This window comes from Protobothrops mucrosquamatus, unplaced genomic scaffold (genome assembly GCF_001527695.2).
Source record: "Protobothrops mucrosquamatus isolate PMUCROS unplaced genomic scaffold, P.Mucros_1.0 scaffold658, whole genome shotgun sequence".
Lineage (NCBI taxonomy): Eukaryota > Metazoa > Chordata > Lepidosauria > Squamata > Viperidae > Protobothrops > Protobothrops mucrosquamatus.
Window position 1 is genome coordinate 654855 of NW_015386947.1, and position 16152 is coordinate 671006.

Below are 16152 nucleotides of genomic sequence, written 5' to 3' on the forward strand. Positions count from 1 at the left end.
AGAGAGCTGTCTCCTCTCCAGCCTCTCTGCTGCAGTTTTGCCTTGAGCAAAGGCTTGCTGAGGCCTGCAGGGATGAGAGAGTGGATCTCTATAGCAGTGGTTCTCAACCTGTGGGTCGGGACCCCATTTGTGGTCGATCGACCATTTCATGGGGGTCACCAAGCAAGGCTGTCCGCCATTTTTTTTGTCCGCCATTTTTTTCCCCCTTTTCCAGCGGGTGCCTTACCTCCCTTGGGCTGGGCCAGCTGGTGGTCGGCCTGCTCCGTCTCTGCTGCTTGCCAGCTATGCCTCGACCGGCGCAGGGGGCGGAACCACGCATGCGTGGCGCTCCCGGGCAGGGAAAGTCCTCGACTTACGACCGGTTGGGTAGTCCTCGACTTACGACTGGTTTAGTCCTCGACTTACGACTGGTTTAGTCCTCGACTTACAACCGGTTTAGTCCTCGACTTACGACTGGTTGGGGTCGCGGCATTAAAAAGGTTGAGAACCACTGCTCTATAGGCTCCAGTCGTCTTTGCAAAAAGCCTTTGCAGCCGAGAATGGAGGCTGGGAGAGGGGGCGCATTCCTCCGCGCTTCCATTTATGGCAGCAAAGATTTTTTTACAAAGATGGCAAAAGGCTTTGTAAATGGAGGAAAGGCTTCAGTGCTTTAGGCCTTCCCTCCATTTGCAAGGCCTTTTGCCACAGATCTCCAGGTCTCCGTTTGCAGAGAACAGAGACCTAAATACCTTGAGAGCACGTGAGAACAGTAGCACTAGATCTTGCCCTACTGATCTCTTGTGATCTGAAGGTACTTTAGGCCTCCATTCTCTGCGAACACACTGAAGGCCTGAAGCACCAAATCAGGCCAAGAAACCGAAAGCTCGCTAGATCTTCGCAAGTTGAGTATCCACAGGCCCAGTGCCTGTGGAGACCTGGGGGGGGGAGAGAAATAGGCAGGGGGAATGTTGCCGTGCCTCTGCAGTCATTTGTAAGGGTGAACGAATTCCATGGTACATTCGTAACTTCAGGACTTGTCGTAAGTACTTGGGGGGTTATGTCATAACTTTGAATGGTCACTAAGTGAACTGTCATAACTCGAAGATTACCTGTTCTTTACATATTCCTCAAGACAAGCAAATACACCTGTTTGGGCTTACACAACTTTTTGTCCTCTCCTAGTTTTGTAGCAGTTCACCATTTTTTAATTAAAAGTCAGCATAACAATTTGTGTATTGCACTGTGTGCATTTTCATCTCTATCTACTTTTTTATTAGAGAACTGCAATATAAAATTCAGAGAATTGTGAAGACTGAAGTAGAGTTGCGTTCTAATTTACATATTATTCTGAGAAGTACAGATTAGATGGATAACATGTTCAAATGTAAATCTGACAAATTTCCTTTTACCCCTACCCATCCATATTGGATATTTTCTGCATGTAAAACCACAGTAGTCTAAATCATTTTTAGAATCTTTGGGCATTATACATTACACTGAGTAATTACCTATCTCTGTCCATCTATTTAAGTTACTAAAATAGAAGTTTATGAGATATTTCATGTTGAGGCCAACCCAGGATCATTATTTTAGAGGGATATTGCAATCAGACATGCCTCCGTTTTGATGTCCATACAGTATCCAGAGACTTCCACAAGCCCATAAAAGTGAAGTGCTCTTGCTAGAAAAAAAGAATAAGGCTTATGCATCAGAATTTATAAAACATAATGCAACTTTCCTAAACCTTTCTTAAATATTTGCTGGGATTTTTTCTCTGCCATCAGGACCCAGTCTTAATTGTATATATGTAATTAACCATGTACAATAGTTAGCAAACAGCTGGATCCAATGTTAAAACTTTTCCACTAGCATTTCAATTTGATTTCTTGTTACTTGGAAGAATTATTTATTCTAGTAAATTAAATTATAATTCTGTGTATTGTTTTTTTAAACTAAGTTTTAAAACAGTGCTAGGATTTTTTACCAGCTATATAAATGTACTTGATAGTCAAGAGAATGTAACATTTTAATTTAAGTCCTTCATTCTGAAGAAACATAATTATTAGGACTAATAATATTCAAGATTCAGGCTTCAAGAAGTGCCCTGGAGCATGCGGAAGCATAAATATATCGCCTGTTTGCAATTCCTTAAAGCAGCCACATCTTTTCCTAGGATCCCACAGTTTCAATCCTGATCAGGCTAGCAGTTAATGGTCTAATTATGATTTCTTTGCAGTTGATATCCTTTTCTCTTCTTGACCATTGGTCTTATGGTCAGGTGTTAAGTAGATGAAATAAAATTGATAAAGTACCAAGATAAGCTGCCTTGAAACGATGAGAGAAGAAAAGAAATTCCTACCTCACTTTTTATTTTTCCCCTCCAGTGCCACAAAGGGAATAAAAGCATGAGCTTACAATTTTTTTTGTGAAAGAAATAGAATAGAAAATAGAAATAGAATAAAGAAGAGAATAAAATGCCATAAAAAGGCAAGAATAGCCTTGGTGGAACAGGCCAAAGACCATCAATAGGCAACAATAGCCAGAGAAAGGTGGGGTCAATAGGGTAGGCTTAGAACAGTGGTTCTCAACCTGTGGGTCAGGACCCCATTTGGGGTCAATCGACCATTTCACGGGGGTCGCCAAGCAAGGCTGTCCGCCATTTTTTTTGTCCGCCATTTTTTTTCCCCTTTTCCGGCGGGTGCCTTACCTCCCTTGGGCTGGGCCAGCTGGTGGTCGGCCTGCTCCGTCTCTGCCGCTTGCCAGCTATGCCTCGGCCGGCGCAGGGGGCGGAACCACGCATGCGTGGCGCTCCCGGGCAGGGAAAGTCCTCGACTTACGACCGGTTGGGTAGTCCTCGACTTACGACCAGTTTAGTCCTCGGCTTACGACCGGTTGGGGTCACGGCATTAAAAAGGTTGAGAACCACTGGCTTAGAAACAGAAGTTGGGGGAAAAAACTGTTCTTGTTTTTCCCATAGTTGGTTTTTAATTTCATGCTAGATAGATCTATCCTTTGTGAATGGATCCAATTTCCTTCCAGACCTAACCAAATCAGTGGCCATCAACATATTCTGTGGTAATGAATTTTATACCTTAAATATGTAGTATTAAAGGAATGATTCTGTCCTAAATCTTCCAGTTAGCTTTATTGGAGAACGTATTTAGAAGGGAGAAAAATATTCCTCTGCCCACTTCTTTCATTGTCTACCTGATTTTATACACTGTGATCATGGTCCCTGATCCTTTTATACACTGTGATCATGGCCCCTGATCTTTTCCCCAAGTTTACATATTCCACTAAGGCAGCTCAAGCAAAGTTTGTGGTCAGCTTTGCTTTCTTCCAATGGGAGTGAACAAGTTTGGTAGGAAACAAAGACCAAACACATAAACTTTAAGTAAGTATTCCTTAAAATAAATCACTGTCATGTCAATGCAGGTGTGATTTTTCATTTAAACCCCCCCACACACACTTCCATTGATATCAATGGCAATTTTTAAATTATATATCTGACTTGGTGATCCTCAGAGAAAAAAAAAATGTTCACACGTCTTTTTAAAATTATTTTCACTTGGCTTGTAGTTAGCGTGAATTGCATTCCATTGGCAGTGTGCCCAGCATAGCAGTTACTGCTTATTTTTATTTTGAAATGTTTGGGACCAAGAGAAGGAGATCATAGATTTAGATGCTACAATAAATTATTCCTTTCTTTTCTATTTTAATCAACATGTAAAGGGCTGAAAAAATGAACAGACTGAATATTAATTTGTAATTATCTGGAAGTTGTTTATTTCTAATACGCTACATCATACTGAATGCCACAGACCCAGATACATCTGAAGGCTGTCTCCGTCCATACTGTTGCTGGGTTTCTCTACCTTCAAAGTAATGTATGATGGCAAACTGAGAAGAATCTTTATGTGGAATTTAGCCTTAAGAATGATCAGAGCATGGAGAGAAAAGGTATCAGTGTTAAATTGTTCTATGTATGAACTCTTCTCTCAGGCAGTGGGTTTCCTCTGATATCAGATAGTTTTAAACCTATACCCTATAACTATACCATTAAAATAGGTTGAAAGCTTTGAATAGCTCAGGTCTAAATCAAGTATTGAAAGTGCCTTTGGTCTGACCATCAGCATTATATAAAACCTTTTGTTGTGTTAGCAAAGTATATCTGTGAATCTGCTGCTCAGAAAGGAAAGAAAGAAAGGGATCCACCAAGTCTTTTGGAAGGTATAGAGCTGCTGCTTTGAGGCCTTCTAATATCATTTGGCCATGTACATGTAAGTACAAGTACACGTATACAAGTAAGAACATAAACAGTGTTCTACTGCAGCAGATACCTGGCCCATCTAATCCAGTAGCTTGATCACATAGTGATCAGCCAACTGCACAAGGCAGCCCACTAGTCTCCCAGCAGACGGTCTTCAAAGGCAATCACACTGCCATCATGGTTAATGGCCATTGATCCCTTTAATGTATATTCATTGGTTAACCCCCTTTTGAAGCCAGCAAGCACCATATCTCACAGTGAACTCCAAAATTTAATTTCACACTATATAGAATAAAATCTCTTTGTCCCAATTCTTCCAGGATTCAATTTCATTGGGTGATCTCTGGTTCTAATAGCTTCTCTTCTCCAGTTTGTTCACACTTTGCATAATTTTGTACACCTCAGTCATATCTTGATTCCCTTCTTGGGAGCAAGTGCTCGGCTTCGGTATCTCCCTGATTTTTTTTCTGTGAAGATAGAAGTAAGGAAATCATTCCGCTTCTTCATTTTTTTTCCTGTTAGGATTGCCACCAAAATAAAGGTGCTTCTCCTTTCCACAGCCTTGTGGAGCATGAAAGAACGAAGGACTCTTGTTGCACTACACCAGAACTTTGGTCTATTGCATCTAGAAATTAATTGATTAATAGTAGTAGTGGGACTTTAAAAACAAACAAACCTCTGCTGCTTTTTTAATCAAAAAAGCCAAGGATTAAACTTGAAATATCTGAACGCAAAGCATGTGCTCTGTCATTGAGATTTTTGAGCATATGTTCAAGTGGTGGCAGACACATGCTATATACAGCTTGAGGCAACTTGCTATTTCAAAAGTAGATAGAATCCAGGCACAGATCATAGCAAAGCATCTGTCAGATTTTCAAGACTATCTCCATGGTCACAAGGTCTAGGAAATGTTATGAGACAAAAATTCAGATTCTTAAGAGAGTGACTAGAAAACTCATCCATTCTTTTGATGCCATTCATAATTTGAATGAATATGTTTCTACTAGCCAAATTGTGAAAGCAGGGCTTGGGAATGTCTCGGCAAAAAGATTAGAGGAAATTAGGGCAAAGAATTTCGTGTTAAGCCCTTAAATGCCACTGGCAACTCAAAAGCTCCTTCATTTCCATCCAAAGATTTTAGAGCGCCAAAAAGCTCACAGCAAAATACAGGCCAAGCCATTAAGACAAATAGATGAAGATGGGTCACAAACATATTTGAATAGACTATTTGAGGTGCTTTGGGACTAAATTAATTGTAATGCACTATGAAATGTAATTTTTATAGGAAAGAGCATCATAGTTTTGGTTCAATTTTAAAATTGTATCTTGATTTCTCTCCTAAGAGAGAATCTACTTCAGTTTTTAAATGAATCTGTTACAGGTAGTGCTGAACTTAACAACGGTAGTTGAGCCCTAAATTAAAGTTGTAAGTCATGGCATCATTAAGTGGATCATGATGTGACCATGCCTGGTTGTACAACATGTTTTGCAGTGGTTGTAAGCTAACACCACAGTCGTTAAACAAATTTTGTTTTTTTTGGTGGAAAGCAGAAGTAAATGCTGGAAACCAGCAAAAAATGTTGAAAATTATGGTCACATGACTGCAGGACACTGCAAACATCCATAAATGCAAGCCAGTTGCCAAGCACCCAAAATGTGATCATGTGACTGCAGTGGGGTTGCAGCCCATTGTAACTTGGAACTGTCATTAAGCAACTGATCACTAATCAGTACACTTCCTGTACTCATTCCAAAAAATAAAGAGGCAATAGTAACAGAAGAATGATTTCCAAATATAATAGAATCAAGGTGCTATTTACAACAATGTAAAGGATCTAGACAAAGATGTTTAATATTTAATAATATTAAATAAATAATAACAACAAAAACAAATCAAGCAGGTTACATTGGGAGAAAGAGTCTGAAACATGTCCAGTCTTACAGTAACTTAATTCAGAGTTACGTAAGTCTAGATTTATCAGTCTTGTCAGAAAGCACTTAAAGAACAAGGCTTTTGAAAACTACTGCTGAGCTTTTCTCAGTTAAGATGAATGTATTGTTCTCACAAAAATCTTAAAATCTTGTAACTAATGATTTAAATATTGAGTCATTCTTAGGGGCCAGCAAACAATTCAGAATGCAACAGTTAAGCTTATGTTTTTCATTGAAAAGGAAGTTTGAAATTATAAGCACTTTAAAAATTATTGTAATTTTGTGTCCTCCCCTTCCCTCTTTCATAGTGTTCTGCAATCATTTCGTTAGATGCAAATGTGTGTTTATTTTTGAGAGCAGCAGTATTAAAGCACAAAATAATAACTTAGCACTATAGCAAGTGATTAGGAATCCAGACACTTTCATAAGATATCAAGGAACACTACAGTATTGTAATATATGCATATTCTCATTAATATTTATGATCTATCTATTTAAACATTTGTTTAGCCATCCAGCTCAACCAAAGACATTCTGGGCAAGTTACAGAAAATTTGACAGAACCTAACATATAATTCAATAAACAATTGTATATTTGAACTCTATACTGTATATCAAATTATATCAAAAATATACACATTATGTAAACATGTAATGATATAATAATAGAATAGTAATTCAAACAGAAATGGCACCATGGTATAATTAATGGTGGGGGGGCTTATATATGATTATATAGTTCCCTTTGTTACTTTTGTTTCCATTTCTGTTAATAAGGGGAATGGTTTTATAGAGTGCTTGACTGTTGGCCTACGCTAATCAGCATTTTCCTGAAAATTAATTATACTGTAGAAGAAACTGCTTTTTGAACAAAGATGCCAAAGCAGCATTACTAGTATTTTATGAACAATGAATCCTAATGGTACCCTTCTGAAAACACTGATTAATCTGTCTTGCTGATACAACAGGATAGTAAATATCTGCATATTGGATGTTGTATTTGTTAATAGCTTTCTAGCTTTTGTCTAAGACTACACCATCAGACTGTTCTTTGTACACAAGTAATTTGTGGTGAAGGGTACTTGGCCTGCCATTAAGTCCAGCATTAAGAGATGTTGTTTTGACCTTAAGCTTGTACCATAAAAGCAATGCTTAATGGTTCCCTTGGGATTTTGTTCAAAAGTAAATGAAACGTTTTCTAAAAATGTGGAATGGTATATACCAAAGTCAACACATCCCTTCCTGTATTGTTGAGCACTAGAGCTGGAAAGCTTCTCAATGTAGTACAGTGGTTCAGGAGTTCAATTTCTGGTTTGAAACTCGTAAAATAAAATTTAGGTACATACTTCTGCCAAGTCCCATACAGTATAGAATGAAACTGGTTGTATACTGCCTACTGATGATCTATATAAGTATATAGATTTTGCTATGCTTTCAATGATTACTTTCTTAACAGGGATAGTCCTTCAGCTGAGATTCCTTAGCATTTTTACTTCTTTTGCTGCTCTACAATAGATAGAGTACCTCATGGTATTTCTGTTCTAACAGCTATATTTTGATATTACAGATTTTGTCTATAATTACATTTATCTATACTGAGCATATTTTATATCTCGATATATTTTCTTTGATCCTCCCATATCATCAGGTCACAATTAGTGCACATGATTTAAGGCTACAGTTCCACAGTACCTGAAAGAGACAAATATACAAACACGATATTCCTTTTATGAGTTTTTCCCTGATCTCTCTTTATTATGTAATACTAATGTTATTAAAGTTTTCTATATTGAGCTTTGAGAAATTTACAATATGAAGTGATGTTTGTCGTTATTGAAATAACTTTGACTTTGACTGACAAATTAGCAGTTGTAGAGGGATTAAATATGTCTATTAGTATGTTTTACGTTTCTAGTTACCAACAGTGTAGAACATTCTTTAAAAAGAAAATGCAGTACAGTAGTTTTATCCTTCTGTCCATTGTCTAGGAAAGTGTTGGCTGGGAATCCTGGGAGTTGAAATCCATGCATCTTAAAGTTGCTGAGGTTGAAAAATGCTGTTCTGTAGCAACCTGGATATAACCTGTGTACTTGCGATTCTCCCTCACTGTTACATATACCGTACATCTGTGCAAGCATGCTCTTTTTTATCATCCATTCCTTAAAAGTGTATATTCTAAACAAATTTGCTGAGTAAAAACCTTGTTGAACGGAGGGTATTAGACTCCTGAGTGATTATGTTTAGCATGAAGTTACCTGCATCCTCAAGGACATGGTAGCACTGAAGCCAAAGTAAAGGCTTTTTTTACATATCTGTAAGAATTATAAATTCCTTAGCAAGGCAATTATGCACCGAGCTATTTTCTTTTCCTACAAAGGGGAGGAAAGCGAACATTTGAATGGAAAAAGGTAGTGCCAGTCCATGGCTGTCTGTACATGTGACCAAGGTTGAAAAGTCTCTATGGAATTTTGAGAGAGATGTGATAGCTGTGATTGTGATGGGTGACTGGGCACATTTTCTTTTCAGTGCTGCACAAAAACAGCTGACATGGGTATTTTTTTTTAAAAAACAGCCACTTCTTAGCTGACTATTTTTGTGTGTGCTGCTTTTGCCATCTGCTGGAAAAGGAAGAAAGGAGCCTTGCTCTCCTGCCTTTTTCATTCCCTGGTTTGTCTGCAGTCTAATACAAATGCAACATTTTAAGAAATACCGAGTAGTCCGTGGAATTGTGTTCTCTCAGTCTGTAGCAGCCATATCTACTTTTAGTTAGAATGTGTTAATCTTTCAATCCTGATTTAATAAGAAGTCATGGTCAACATTGTTTCCAGACTTGTTTAAGGAACACATGCTGCTCTTGACATTTAATCCAGAATTGGGAAGTTGGAGCTATTCTGCACTTATGCAGATTTTGCACAGTCTTAGAGCAGTGGTTCTTAAAGCAGGAGCAATTACCCCTAAGGCATATTCTGGGGTAGTTCCGTTATGGCTAGTTTGTGACTCAAGGATCCAAACACTCCAATAAAACTACAGAGTCTGTTTGTGTGAGGAAAGTGACATTATTTGAGACTAGAAAAGGGCAATTGGATCAAACAATTTAAGAACCAATGCCATAGAGGGATTTTCAAACAACATCTTTTCTGATAATATGAAAGCCATACATTTTCCTTCCATAAATCAGTGTATGATCTTAAGAAACATACTAGCAAAGTTCTGTTGACACAAGTTTTGCTTTACAATAGACTTTAGTGTTACCGCAGAGGGCATATCTTGCAAATTGTCCATATGTGGATCTTTTCTCCTTTTTTAAATATTCCCCTTTTCCATAAAAATGCGTATACAAGCTCTACTTTATTCAGGTTAACATTTAGATATTGTGCAAAATGTTGGTGACTCCAAGCACCATAAGGCATAAGGCTGCAATAGCACATCACACTGATACAGTATGTTAAACCTGTTGATCATTTGCTTATACAGGTAGACTTACGACCACAATTGAACCCCAAATTTTTCTTGCTAAGCAAAACAATTAAGTCCCATTTTACAATCTTTCTTGCAACAGTTTTTAAATGAAGCACTGCAATTGTTAAGTCATAAGTCACTCTTTTCAATGCCATTGTAATTTATATGGTCCAGTAGTGCAAAGATTTTCAAACCTTTTCAGGTTGTGGTACTTGTTAGTTTTTTTAAGTCCCCAGAACCCCTGATTAAGAGGCAAAAACTAGTGGTAGAAAAATTGACTGCATATGGATGATTTTTTTTATCTTTACTTTCCCATGGAACCCAGTCAAGGTCTTGTGGAAGGGCAGGCTTTACACAGTGTGAAAAACCTTCTACTGCAGGGATGTGAAACTGTCGGCCTGTGGGCCAGACACATCCAGAAGCCGCACCCACCCCATTGCCGGCAATGGCAAAACTGTCCCGATATGTTGCATGATGTCGCGAGTTTGACATGTCTGTTCTACTGTATTAGATGATGTTAATACAGGTTATATCTAATAACAGTGCCATTCCAATAGAGACAGGCAGCATTTTGATACCTGGAATTGATTTTTCTTACCATTATTACTTTCCTTGGTGGTTGAGGCACTTGGCCATTATGGTAATTAGTCATTGGGGACCAATAGGATTTTTTAATTATTATTATTAGAGCTTTTAATCAGTTCTGTGTTGTACTTCTTTTTTCTGTGTGTGTACCCTGCCTAGACTCTCTGTCAGTTAGAGCAGCCTATAGTTTTTCTTGCAGATGTTTCACTAGTTAATAGTAATGAAACTCTGCAAGAGAATAAACATGTTCAGAGAGCACCAAGGGTCCCTGATCTCAACTCTACCTCAGAAAAGGAGTATAATAATTCTTGCAGGTATTTGCTTCTGAAATGAATAACTTCCCTCCAACCCCAAATCATTGGGAGAGGGGAAAAAATAACAAATTACTATAGTGTTTATGTTTTAAAAATAAGAATATATGTTACTGAGTCAGTCTAATTAAATTGAATAAATTAATTGCTATCTTTTCATTCAGCTAAGATCCGTATTTAACATGACTGCAAATGAAGGCCGAAAAAGATCTATGAGGGCCCTCGTGGCTGTTGGCAATGGAAAAGGATCTGCTGGTAAGTAATTGTCCTCCAACAGATGACTCAAAGCATGGAAGCTATAGATAATCCCTTCCAGTAGAGGTAGAAATTTCCTTTTGTTGGATGTATTAACATTTGGGAGATATTGCTTCAGGCAAGCATCTTTTAGAATTAGAGAAGAGCACAAATAACTTGTGTGTCTGCTCTAACTTTCCAGACTTATGCTGGGGTGCAGAAGATCCCAATAAATTTAAGGTTTGTGAAATGATAGCATTGGGTATGGTTGAACAGGCACCCTGAACCTTGAACATATATTGCAATGGACTTGCTATGAATATTATTCTGTAGGAAGATGGAGAATCACATCAAGCCTGTGTTAATGTTAATGTTCCCTTGTTTGTAATAAGGTTGTTGCTGCTCCTGTTAAACAAGTTTGATTGAAAATGGATGCTATTCATAGCAGCATGGAAGATTGTTCTCTATTAAACCCAGCTCTTCAGATATAAGAACGTACTGAAGGACAGACAAAATGAATGAGCTTTTAACTATCTTCACTTTGTGGTATCAGGCCAGCAGCAGGCTCTTCAGATTTTTTTTCCCCTCTATTTTTTGAAGTTATCTCTGGCTTTCATCTCACCTGTGATGCTGTTTTCATTATTTCTTACCATTTGGTTTCATATAGTCCCATTATTTGCTTTTGCCCCATTTCTCCTTGTATAATTTAAATGTATGCAATATATGTCACATATGAGTTAGTCACCCAAGAAGTAAAAGAGAGAGGTTTTCTGTTAGGACAGAAATGTAGAAACAACGCAGTATTGTCTAAATCTGGCAAAGACTGAAGAAACAGGGAAGGAAGCTTTCTAAATCTGTCAGCAGTCTTCTTGGAAATAATCTGTTTTGTAGCAGCAGCACAACCCAGATTGTAAAGCTCGGCGTCAGGAGCCTATTTATGTTCAGAACAAAAATACCGCCCAGCAACAAAGCCAATAAAATTAGCCACATTCGTCTGTTAGATTCCCTTACCATTTATAATTTTTTACATGCGACAGTCATTTATCATAAATATAATTAAAAATCCTTATGACACTCAGACTTTTGCTGAATTAAAACTGGACCTTAGATTAATCAAGGAGCCAAGGGCATATTTATTGGGGGTAGTGGAAGGGGGCTTGGTATTGTATGTAATGTATGTATGTAGTGTATGTATTAAATTTCTGTGCTGCCCATCTTACTAATACAGAAACTCTGGGCGACATACAATTAAATTAAAAATTAAAAAGTACTTGAAACAATTAAAATTAGAATAAAAAGTGTAAAAGTTAAGAACCAAGATGATGGGCAGCCTGGGGGTGAGAATCTTCTCATATAAAAAACATTGGCGCTATATGTAGGAGGTTTTTTTGCATGTTTTCATTTGTGGTGATTGTTTCCTAATAGCCCATTTGTATTTATCAGGTTTTGCTCTAGGAAAAGCATCTCACATGAAGAATGCACTAAGAAAAGTATGTAATGTAAAACCTTAACATCATCTCTTTGTTATTAAAGTCTATCTTTATTTCCATGATTTTGGTATATAAAGGTACAATTCTGTGTTTCTATTCTTCTGTGAAAATGTTAAATATCTCTGATCATGGTTTCCGATAAACAACCATTCCTATCACTTTCTATTTGCTGCTTTTATCTGCACTTGGCAGAACTGAACATGGGTGCAAAATACTCTGTCCTTCAGGTGACCTTCTCATCACGAATTCCATAAACATCATTCATAAAGACCATGAACTGACGTGTGCAAGATGGATACAGTGGTGTGGATGGGGACCCCTATGTTAGTCAAGAAAATGTTCTTATTCACTGCTGCCACTTGTGGCAAAGATTCACTCAATTCCCATTGCTGCACATACTGTAGGCTGATATTCAAAAGATAGATAGGCTCTTCTGCAGAGTGTATCCCTTTTTGTCCTCTTTATCTTTTTGAACAAATTGCAATGTTTTCAAATGATAGATTTGGGAGAATTTCACAATTTTAAAAGTCAGGGAAGAGCATCCACCTGAAAGATGTCATTTGTCATGTGTCAGAATCTATGGCGTTGCATTTGCATTCACAGTGAAGTGCCGTGGCTCACAGATACTTTGTACTTTTCTTTGTGCTAAATAAATCCCTATTGCTCTTAACATTTTTAGACCAAGGGAAGGGAAGGGAAGGGAAGGGAAGGGAAGGGGAAGGAAGGAAATCATAAGAGAACTGATTTGTTTATATTTTGATGAAAATAATAAGTTATCAAAAGTTTAAAAGGACCAGATCAGGCTTCTCAGTTGAAGCCAATTTATGATTCAAAGACATACTCAAAAGTGACTGATTGAAATCAACAAATAAATACAGATTTTAAATACTATATGCAACTTTTTTTTTTTATTTTCTGCGTGTAACCTTTTTCATTTTGAGCTAAGACTTTGGAAGGAATATAATTTGTTTGGATTTTTTTTTTTACTCTTAACAGGCCTTTAACAGGCCTTTCCCTTTTTTTGAAAAAAAGGTTTGCAAGTCAGTTTATCCAGATGAATTAGTTAAACATCTCTTTGTTTTTCAGTATCATAATTATTTTCCATATCTTTTTGTTAAGCCGTAGGCGAAGAACAATAAGGTTTCCTTAGTTCGGATTTGACATTTCTCTTGAATATCAATCTGCTAGATTAAATTTAGCCCTTTACTTGGTCATCTGGATTGAGGAAGCTATTGCTTCAGGAGACTTAAAGAAGACTGGCAAAAATTAATATTTTATGACCCAAATTATTAAAATGTCATCTTGTATGAAATAATCCGGAATAATTTGTTACACATAATAGATTTTATTTATTTAGCAAATGTACATAGTCACCCATTTCACAAAAAGTGACTCCTAAGTGGTGTACAGCAATTAAATAAAAAATAAATGTTGTAAAACAAGCATTATTAAAAATATAAAACAGTTATTAAAAGTACAGCACAGGAGAGAGTATACATTAACAATAAGAATATTAACAATAAGAATATTAACAACGTTGTATGGTACTTCCAGCTATCATTTTGATTTTTCTAATTGAACTAAGTACTAGATTGTAGTTTATAATTGGCCGAGAAGCAAGTTTAATATTTTCTTTTATCATTCCTGTAACTTAGCTTTAAAATTGAGTTCGTACATTTTCATAATGATTTTTAATTTTTTAAAATAATGTTCTTTCCCCAGGCAAAAAACAAAGCTATTCACCATTTACAGTATGTTGAAAGATATGACGATCATACAAGTAAGTATTAGAAATATATTTTAATTGAACTTTTAAAAGTGAGCTAGTTACAGTATTTTCCCCCAGATATTATAAAGCTGTTTATTTCTTCCATCTCTTTGTCTCAAAATTCAAATTTCATGAACTTGCAAAATTAGACGTGCTTTATATGCCCCATCTGAAATTTTTCTTTTGGCCACATGAATGAATAGCTGTTTTATTCAATCTCATACCCATTCATTCTTTTGCATGAATGTATCCAAATTCATTAGAAAATGTCAGGGATGCCTGCAGTGTTCCCTAGGCCAGGGCTTTTCAACCAGTGGTACGAGTACCACCTGTGGTACATTGGCACCTGGCAGGTGGTACGCGACCATCCTAGAAAAGTAGCGGGGGAAGGGAATGAGATGAACCGGTGGCAGCACCACACAAACCTGAGCGAGAGATGGCTGGAGCTGCAGGGCTGTCAGGGCTCAGCGGAAGCACCAGGATCAGTGCTTCTTTGGGACTGTCAGGGCTCAGTGGAAGCGCCAGGATCAGCGCCAGATGCTTCTGGTGCTTCTGCTGAGCCCAGGAGAAGTGCCAATCAGCTGGAATGTTGCAGCATCTCCGGGGTCTTGTGATTTACATTCAGATGCTTGGCAACTGATTCATATTTATGACGGTCACTGTGTCCCAGAATCATGTGAAGTGACCAAAACCTGCTGCAACCACCCAGCAGACGGGGGGAATAAAAACCAAACACCCCCCTACCGCACCCCCACTGCCAATCTTCAACAGAAATGCTCACAACAATGAAAACCTCGGACAGGAGGAAGAGCTCCACCGGGTGGGCAGGCAGGTGTCTTGCTCGGCTGTGGCTTGGGGGGCACTTTTTTCAGTGCCATTGTAACTTCAAACAGTCACTAAGTGAACTGTTGTAAGTCGAGGACTACCTGTACTTTATCACTTTTTTCCTTTTTTTTTTTTTTTTTGGTCATCAAGTTTTTGACACCTTGCTAGGCGACTGGTAGTACTCGGATATTGCCATATCCTAAAAGTGGTAAAATGGGTGAAAAGGTTGAAAAGCCCTGCCCTAGGCACTTTCCTCTCCCATCCCTGAGATTATCAACATCTGATTAGCTTTAGCAAGATTATTTTGCCTTTTCTTTCAGAATATGCCTTGATTTTTTATCCATGATAACTATACTGTGATTCATTGAATTAACCACATCAGATAAAAAACACAAACATAAATTAATTGCACTGCACAATTACATTACCCTAGCAGTGGAAAAGTAAAAGCTTTGTATTTTCTTAAGATTAAGAACCAGAAAATCAATACTTGGTTTTTATTCTGATGCCATATTGTTAACGATCTAAATAATGTACAAATTGCTCTTCAGACAAGTTTCAAAGCAGTGCGTGCTCAACAAATGAAAATGTTTCTATTTCCAGTGCTGTAGTACTTTCTGTCTAAGAAGTAGATTTTCTGTGAACAAACACTAAACATGCTTAAATTATGCATTGAGATCAGAGGGGATTCAAAATACTTATTTAGCAATATTATGTTTTTATTTTAGTTTACCATGATATTGCAGCTACTTTTAAGAAAACAACAATTCGGATGAAGAAGCAAAACAAAGGTGAGTTTAAAAAAAATTGCATAGAAATTGGGGAAAAATTACGGGGAAAAATTAATAGTATTATCTGTATCAGAGTCAGCTAATATTTATCCAGTTTGACTTCAGAGTGACCTACTCAATTGAGTGGCTTTAATTTACTTTTAAACTTTTGATAGCAACTTAGATTAAGTCTGTTATAGCCACAAAGTAACATACAGCACAACATTTGTGGAAGAACCAATAATAAAAGTATTGTCCTATTATTCATAAAGATATTTCAGTGGAGTGTTCTCATTTAATAAATTGCACATCTACTGTTGTCAGGAGAAATGGACAGTTCTCCAATCACTGTGACAATTTGCCCTGCAATTGGAATAACCACAAAGAGCTATATTTGTAGCTTTTTAATAAAATACATTTGATCAGACTTGGATTTTTAAAAACTTTATAAGCCTAATCACATGAAACAGGTTTCTGTTGGAAAATATAAGAGGACTATTATTCTCAATGAAAGTGACAGTAGAATAAC

General features: G+C 37.3%; 1 protein-coding gene across 1 annotated transcript in view; it reads left to right on the forward strand.

Moving 5' to 3' along the window:
- Positions 1 to 16152, forward strand: part of MRPS5 (mitochondrial ribosomal protein S5) — a 34379-nt gene that overhangs the window by 14342 nt on the left and 3885 nt on the right. The window contains exons 6-9 of the mRNA XM_015817958.1: positions 10701 to 10791; positions 12214 to 12260; positions 13983 to 14040; positions 15582 to 15644. Coding sequence (XP_015673444.1) covers positions 10701 to 10791; positions 12214 to 12260; positions 13983 to 14040; positions 15582 to 15644 — 259 coding nt within the window. The remainder of the gene's footprint in view (positions 1 to 10700; positions 10792 to 12213; positions 12261 to 13982; positions 14041 to 15581; positions 15645 to 16152) is intronic.